Source organism: Syzygium oleosum, unplaced genomic scaffold (genome assembly GCF_021117445.2).
Source record: "Syzygium oleosum isolate NSW1041296 unplaced genomic scaffold, Sole_v2.1 Sole_v2.06, whole genome shotgun sequence".
NCBI lineage: Eukaryota > Viridiplantae > Streptophyta > Magnoliopsida > Myrtales > Myrtaceae > Syzygium > Syzygium oleosum.
In genome coordinates, this window is record NW_026607490.1 from 2033782 (window position 1) to 2042610 (window position 8829).

The following is an 8829-nucleotide window of genomic DNA, read 5'->3' on the forward strand; positions in this document are numbered from 1 at the left end:
GAAGAAGAAAGTCATTCTGTTCAACATTCTGCTGGATTTTGCCCTACTCCCAATTCAAGTTTCCGGCCCGGTCCAATGGCCACCAATTCACTAGTTTCAGGTTCAAGGCCAATGGGCCACCGGACCAAGCCAAACGAGGGCACAACAAGGCCCATTCGGAGAAGAAGGATGTCCAGGCTTCAAGACTCAGCCCAATGGAGGCGAGCCCACCCAATTTGCTCATGGAGTCAATCCAAGCGGCGGACCAAGTTGGACAGGTTACCAACCCGAGTCCACTCAGCCGGGTCCAGGGACGAATCCCTACCTGTTTCTTCAACTCGGCTTCCAACCCGATTTCATTCCCTACCTAATCCCAGCCAGCAGTGGCTGCCCGGAACGCAGTGACCCTCTCTACACGTCGCCGGCTGACGGACCAGAGCTCCGGCTCATTAATCTACAGCTCGCCGAACCAGATAATTACAGCGCTTGGGCCCAAGATCTTCGGCAAGCCTTGGTGACGAAAGATAAGGACGGCTTCGTCGACGGAGCCATCCCCTTCCCTACCAATGAGCGCCTACAGCAGCACTGGCGGAAATGCAACCAATTAGTCCGCACCTGGATCGGGAATTGTCTGACTCCTGACGTCGCAACCAAACTCCCACCAACTAAAGACTCAAAACCAATGTGGGAAAACATACAAGAGATGTACGGGAATCTCGATCGAGCAAAATTATTCATGCTCACTTAGGCTTTATCAGAATTGAAGCGAGGGAACCTTTTGGTCACCGCTTGCTTCAACCGACTCTCAACCTTGTTGAACGAGCTCAAGGCGGCAGAGGAACAGTTGGAGGGACTCGAGGCCACACTCCAACGATATCAAGCAATGAAGGATAGAGAGAATGTTACACGATTCTTACTCATTCTAAACGAAACATACTCACATTTTTTGTCGCAGATTCTGGCAAGGGAGCCGATGCTGCCGCTCAGCCGAATCTATCAATTGGCCCGTCCAAGAGGAAAGCCAACGACTGGCCACGGCCGAGCATGGACGGGTTGAAAGCGTCGCCCTCGCAGCTTTGACGAAGTCGCCGTACCGGAGCATCGAAAGCGCCGGGCGTGATGGAAGCCTCGAGAGCATCGATCCTTCAGTCTATCGAGCAGCGTCTGTGCGGGTAGATGGAGAGAACCCAAAAGGTTCACACCAAACGGATGGCCAAGATCAGAGAGAAAGATCTAACGGCCAGCATCTGATCAATCATTTGTCTGGATCGGATAGCCTGCAAGTCACCACATCAGCTCCTTTTTTTAAAACTAGTGGATATTTTTTAGCCACGTCATCATTGAAGGGAAATTTGAAAGGAAAGGGAAAATTATACTGTGATTATTGCAAACGCCTACACAACACAATGGAAACCTATTGGAAATTGCATGAAAAGCCTGGGAAAAAAGGAAAAGGGTAATCTTCCGCTCATCAAGTCACTGGGCACAATATTGACAAATCAATCAGTCAATTACCCATGATCAATATCAACAAATCATGAGAGCATTGAGACAGCTGGAAACTTCTAATAAAAGGGCAAGCTTCTCAGATACTTCTTATTGCTTCAGCTCTATTTCTCATGATGCATGGATAATTAATTCAGGTGCTAGTGACCATATTATCTATAACAAAAGTTTCTTTTTCAATACTCATAAATCTCGGGAGAAGAACACTAGAAGTGCCAAAACTTGTGTACGGCGCTCACTTTAGTGCCAAAAGTTTTCGCCGGCTCACTTAAGTATCAAATCGGAGGAAAAACGATCACTTAAGTGCCAACGGCGAGAAATTCTGGCCAAATTAATACGTGGCTTTTATAATTAAAATTTTAAACCGAGTTGAAATTTTTTTTTAAAAAAATCGGTCTACGTGGCATTTCCACGTGTATAATTCGATTTTTAAAATATTTTTTCTGAAATTTTTTTCCTTCTTTTCTTTTTTCTTTTTCTTTCTTCTTCTTCTTCTACCTTGGGTCACCACCAGTGACCGGAGGCCGACCTCGCCGTCGCCAAACCCAGCGACGGCGAGGCCGGCCTCGCCATCACCAAACCCAGTGATGGCGAGGCCGGCCTCACCATGGCCGGGCGAGGCTCGACCTCGCCGGATCTGGGCGAGGCTCGACCTCGCCGGATCTGGGCAAGGTCGAGCCTCGCCCGGCCATGGCGAGGCCGACCTCGCCATCGCCAAACCCAGCGACGGTGAGGTCGGCCTCACCGTCGCCAAACCCAGCGACGGCGAGGTCAGCCTCGCCGTCGCTGAGGCCAGGCGGCCGGCCGTGGCCGGTGACCGAAGAAGAAGAAGAAAGAAAAAGAAAAAAGAAAAGAAAGAAAAAAAATTCAAAAAAAATATTTAAAAAATCCAAGTGTACATGCTAAACTACGTCGTTTTGATGTGCACATGCTGACTGAGCATGCTGACTCAACCTCCGGCGAGCCACATCGGCTTCAAAAATTAATAAAAAAATGCCACGTCGGATTTCCGACCAAACTGACCGGAGTTGACACTTAAGTGATCGTTTTTCAAAAATTTTGGCACTAAAGTGATCCAAAAGAAATTTTTGGCACTAAAGCGAGCGCCGTACACAAGTTTTGGCACTTCTGCTATTCTTCTCCCCATAAATCTCCAAAGTCCCCTATATCCATACGACTTCCAAACGGAAATTCTACATATGTCACAAAAGTAGGGACAGTAAATCTTAGTCCATCCATTATCCTTCAGAATGTGCTTTATGTACCCTCGTTCCAATTTAATCTCATCTCAGTATCGAAGGTCTGTGAAGACAATTCCTGTCATATTTCTTTCAATTCTGATAACTGTTTCTTTCAGGCCCTTTGAACTGGCAAACTGATGGACTTGGGCAGACTTTCACAAGGATTATATTTTTGGACCAGCTTTCCCAATAACTTTGACTTACTATGTATTTTCGTGAATAAGAAATCATTGTGTAACACTACTGCCAATGATAATATTATTCTTTCTCATCAACGTTTGGGTCATAGTGCTTCCTTTTCACATCCTAAATGCCAAATTTGTCTCCTCGCAAAACAATCACGTGCGCCTTTTCCCATAAGTAATTCTTGAGCCACAAATAATTTCTCTCTAATTCATGCAGACATTTGGGGTCCTTACCACACCCCCACATCATGATGGATTCCAATTCTTTCTTACCATTATTGATGATTATTCTCGTGCTACTTAGGTTTCCTTATGCAATCAAAAAATCAAACTCTTTCCCACTTAAAGAGTTTTTTCACCCTATCAAGAAATCAATTTGACAAATCTGTTCAACGTATTTGAAAAGATAATGGGAAAGAATTCCTTAGTCATGACTGTAAATTGCTTTTTTCTTCCCTTGGGATTCTACATGAAAACTTGTGCACCTACACGCCTTAACAAAATGGGATCGTTGAAGGTAAACATCGTCACATTTTAGAAGTTGCACGTGCACTTAAATTCCAAGCGTCCATTCCTGAAACTTTTTGGGGAGATTGTGTGATCACGGCAACTTACCTAATCAATCGCATGCCAACTTGGGTTCTCGATGGATGAACCCCCTTTGAAGTTCTTTTTGGTAAAAGGCCCGAAATTCATCACTTAAGGGTATTTGGCTGTTTATGCTATGTTACTACCTTGGGTCCTCGTGACAAGATGAGTCCCCAGGTCCGAAGATGCATTTTCATGGGATATCCAACTCTTCAGAAGGGTTATCATGTCTTCGAGTCATCGACAAGTAAATTCTTTATAAGTAGAGACATCGTTTTCCACGAAGACATTTTTCTATTTTAGGATGAGGTATCTTCAATCGAGCCTTCTAGATCGACTCATTATAACTGACGTTTTCTATCTGAGGAAGATCTATCTCCTATTTCACAATATATGCTCGTCCTGAATATTCAAAATTCTTCTCTCGTGATGGAAACCACCGCGGTTTCTCCACCTACTCCAGATCATCCAATTGCGGAGTCTACAATGCAAATGAAAGAGAATTCTGTCCCATCATCAGAACTGTCGCCCTCACAGTTCACTGAAGAGTTAACGTCTTTTATGCATGAGCGTATTCCCCCTCGACGTTCAGGCAAGATTACTCAACCACCCACATGGATCAAGGATTATGTTTGTGGCTCTATCAACTCATCAGGTACTTCATGCCCTATCTCCTCTTATGTTTCGTTTGATCGATTGTCTACGGAACATATATGCTACATCAGTCGTATTTTTGAGGAAATAGAGCCATCATCTTACTATAAAGTAGTTCGTGATCGATGTTGGTAGAAGGCTATGGAAGTAGAACTACACGCCTTGATAGAAAATCAGACTTGGGACATAGTACCCTTACCTGCTCATCATAAACCCATTGGCTGCAAATGGGTACATAAAATCAAGTATAAGGCTGATGGATCCGTTGAACGATATAAGGCTCGCTTAGTGGCCAAAGGGTTCATACAAAGTGAAGGTTTCAATTACCGCGAAACATTTTCTCCAGTTGCAAACGACGTGACTGTTTGTTCCTTTATTTCTATTGATGTCTTCTGAGATTGACAATTACATCATATGGATGTTCACAATGCCTTTCTTCATGGAGATCTTGATGAAGAAAGTTATATGGATCTTCCACCCAGATTACGGCGACAGGAGGAGGCTCGAGTATGTCGTCTCCGTAAATCCCTTTATGGACTCAAATAGGCTTCTCGACAATTGTATGCAAAGTTCACTACAGCCCTTACAACCACTAGTTTCAAACAGTCCAAGCATGATTATGCCCTCTTCACATGGACAAAAGGTACGTCATCAATCTACCTAATGATATATGTTGATGATATACTTCTTATGGGAAACGATGAATTGGCCATCAAGAGTCTTAAACGATACCTGCATTCTACTTTTTGTATTAAAGATTTGGGACCTCCCAAGTATTTCCTTGGCATTGAGATCTCTCACTTAGACTTAGCTAGGGATTTCGCTTAGATTTGGTTAACTTGGCATTGAGAACTAGGGTTTTGATCTGAGGAAGCAAGTAATTCCAAACACGGAAAGATTGTCCAAACGGAAAGAGGAAGCTGGCCTGGGATTATCATCATTATTGCGTCATGAAAAGAGAGAGGCCTGCTGTATCAGCTGTACTGGAGCGAAGTACGTACGCGATGGAAAAAGAACGACACACATGCGTATATATTTCGAGAGAAGAATTGATTCAGATCTGACACACCCATGCTCTATCCTCCAAACAATTAAAGGGAGGAAAATGAAGGGTTATAGAATTCAACACCCTTTGGTCTCTCCTCTCAATGCAAGTACTAATAGCGACCGGGCTTAGATGCAATAATTTGAAGTTCGACATTAATGGAAAAAGATGCGGAAAAGTGAGAGTCTCTCCTGTTGAGTCTTAAAATGGCTCTTGGAAAGCTCCCCAGATAACATTTCTCTTCTTGCCCTTGAAAGAAAAATGCACAAATCTAGTGGAGATTGCTTCCTCTTTTCGGCATGTTCTTCCTCACGGAAAAAAGTTCATCACAAACCCTTGTTTACTTGTGAAACCATAATCGGGTCCGAAGCGTTTGCCCTAAAACAGCATCGTATCTTAGCCTAGTAATGGTATAAACCGGGTTTATCTCCTGGAGAACACAAATTAGGACGAGAGGACTAGGGCATGTACAATAATGTCTATGGTTCGATGATGTCTCTATTGATGTCTCCATTTTGTTGAAACATGTCTTGACGTGAATATTGAAGAATAGAGCCATTTTACTTCAAAAAGAGGCAATGTGTGCTAGTTTCCAATGCTCCATGGCATTATCAAGCAATTGTTTTTTAAAATTTAAGTTTGAACATACAATGGAGCACATGTCGGGTATATAAACCCGGATCTATTGGGCATTCAATACATCCAATTAGAATGCAAGAAATCATCTACAAAAATGAGAAAATAGAAGAGCCCCCCATAAGATTCGAACGAAGGTCAAGAATATTATATACTCGAATATAAAAGGTCAAATGGCTCTTGAGTGATGGAATTATAGTAGTAGATAATGAATATGTACTTTGCTTTGCAAGATGGTAGGATTCAACATTCTTATTTCTGAAAGCACCCAATTACTAGAAATCAAGGAGAATAAACGACCAAATTGCATGCAATCCGGACGATAAAACGCTATTGACATCGAAAGATGACACATGAGGCAAAGGTAGATTAAAATCATACAGGAACGTTTAAGAAGTGAGCTCAAACGAGCATCCAAATTACATCCACTCCCAATGATTTGATTTGTTAGAGGATCCCACGCAATAAAATCCATCCAAAAAGAGGGTGAAAGCCACTATATCACTAATTTGACAAACAAATGACAAAGTTTAAGAGTAACTTTCGGAACAAGATAGCTGTATACACCGCTAATATGGTTGCAATTAGGGTTTTAATCAACATGTCCTACACAAGTAACTAGCGTTTGAGATCCACTAGTAATGCCTATGTCAAGCAAACAAGATAAAATAATTTACTATGGAGACAGTGAAATTGGAAACAATGTCAAAATATAAGTCATTATTACTTCAATTGATAGACAAATGAGAATGAAAATCATAAGATATGTTTGAATGGCAACTAAGAATGCCGGTAAGTCGCTAGAAATGAACATCTGGGCAGACCAATAATCTTCCAAATAAAAACATAAGATGAACAGGTCAAAACATTTCAAAAATGCGATGCTCATATATTCTACACACCCGTGACATCCATCGATCCATTAAGCTTGGCGATTTCTTAACAAAAATAAGCCCCACATTGTAAGGTAGCACATCAAAAAACTTTCAGCACCGGTGCAACGAACTCAAGTTGAGTAAGATATTAAACAAATCTCACTCTATCTCTTACACGGCGATATGCCGTCACTTCACCATCAACTATGTTGCGATTGTAAAGTTTACACATCAAAGTACTACGATTATTGTTGATCTGCTATCCGCCGATACTTGCGGTAATGAGAACCTAAAGCCACTGCTTTCTGAACACAGTACCCTCCTTCAGAGCCTAAAGTCGGTAGTGGATAGAGCATGTTTTCAGGGAGGCAAATCAATATGCTATATGCAGACATTTACGATGGAGGAAGCTTCAGATTCTCGAAGACGCACCAACGGAGATTTTTGCAGCACCTGCAACTGGATTGCAGAAGCTGTAGTTTTGCTGCACTTCTTAGAATTACCTCAGCTGTAGTGTTTTCACCAGATAGGACTTGCGTCCTCTTGGGTGTACCCAGAAAGGAAAGAAGGCATCAAGCCGAGTTCCAAAGAGATGTTTTTCATAAGTCCAGGAGATTATGATTTCAAAACCTCCTGGGAAAAAATATTAACATGAGGAATTGCACTTGGGTATGTTCAACTAAAATTCAATCACGATTGCAAGCCACCAAAGACATCTTTCTGAAAGGATCTCCAATCATAAATTATGCTCACTAAATCAAATCCACATATATGCATGCATTAACTCATGTCACAGGGGAAGAGAGAGAGGGAGTATAATCATATGCCATGATATCTTCCAACGTCAGTGTTTTGTTCCAGGTAGAGAGTTGGCCAAACCAAACTTTCCCACCAAACTACTAGCAGACTTCATAAAACTCTCTCTCTCTCTCTCTCTCTCTCTCAATAAAATATAAAATCGCGTGCAAACAAAAATATACTATAAATTATACGTATGGTGGTGCGTAAATCAAGCTGTAACGGTTATGATTATTCGACATCCCTCATAGTCAACCAAATCCTAACAAACTTTCGGTTTGATGGCCTCTTAGAAACCATCACACTTGGATCTTACATAAATTAATATATCTTAGAACTTCACCAATATATAGCATACACTTCCTTATAATAAATTATACGATGTCCCGATAAAGTACAAGTGAACAACCTTAAATTATTCACTGATTACCTCATGGCCATTGAAGCACGAATTACCACCACCACCATTGGACCATAGTCCAAACCTAGATCCGACTTGTGCTTCAAAGGAAGATGACGAGGTTGTGGTGAGTGGTTTGCTCGGTGCAATCACGCCTTGCCAATCCCCTCCCACCAAGCTCCCGGTGAGCGCGCCAGAACCTGGTGTAGGGTTTTGGTTATTTGGTTGTTGAAGCAAACGGATTTGTCGCTTCAAGAACTTGACATAGCGAATAGCCTCGTCCAACATCGAAGCCGTGTCCATCTTCGTACCCCCGGGGACAAGCCTCTGGAGGATCCTGATCTTCTCGCTTATCCTTTCCCGCCGGAGGCGCGCCGCCGTACTCTGAGGATCGTCGCTGATCCGGACGTTCCGCCTCTTCGGCTTCTGAATCGTCGCTGGGTCGATGTCTACCGGCTGCATCGCCGCAATCTTGTACATCATCTCCTTCATGGCTCCGAGCTCCTCTTCAGGCTCATTGTCCTCGTCTTCGACTTGATTCTCCACGACCCCAACGCCACCATCGCTCGCGAAGTGCGAAGACGGAATCTGGGAAGAAGACGTCGGAGTTATCTGGTGTGTTGGTGGTAGATGGATGCTAGACCAAAGTGAAGCGAAAGGCGGCTGATGATGATGATGGTCATTGGTATGGAGGTTCTGATCCTCCATGCCCGATCCAAGATCCCAAAAGTTGTTCGAGAGCTTGCTTTGGTTGAAGTCCATGGCCAAAAGGTGAAAAGGGTTGAGGGCTTGCTGTTGTGTACAAGAGATGGAGAGAGGGAAAAAAAAATCCGTAGCATGTATATTTACTAAGCTTTCCAAAAATGGTGGTGACTTGTGGCTCTAATCATTCCTAGGTTTTCGGATGAAATGTTCCCTAAAA

At 42.9% G+C, this 8829-nt stretch overlaps 1 protein-coding gene across 1 annotated transcript; it reads right to left on the reverse strand.

Annotated features, from left to right (window-relative positions):
* Positions 1-7669: 7669 nt before the first annotated feature.
* LOC115688826 (transcription factor HEC3-like) lies at positions 7670-8829 on the reverse strand. The gene has a single exon (XM_030614746.2). It carries the CDS (start codon positions 8667-8669, stop codon positions 7923-7925), a length of 747 nt encoding a protein of 248 aa, XP_030470606.2. The 5' UTR covers positions 8670-8829; the 3' UTR covers positions 7670-7922.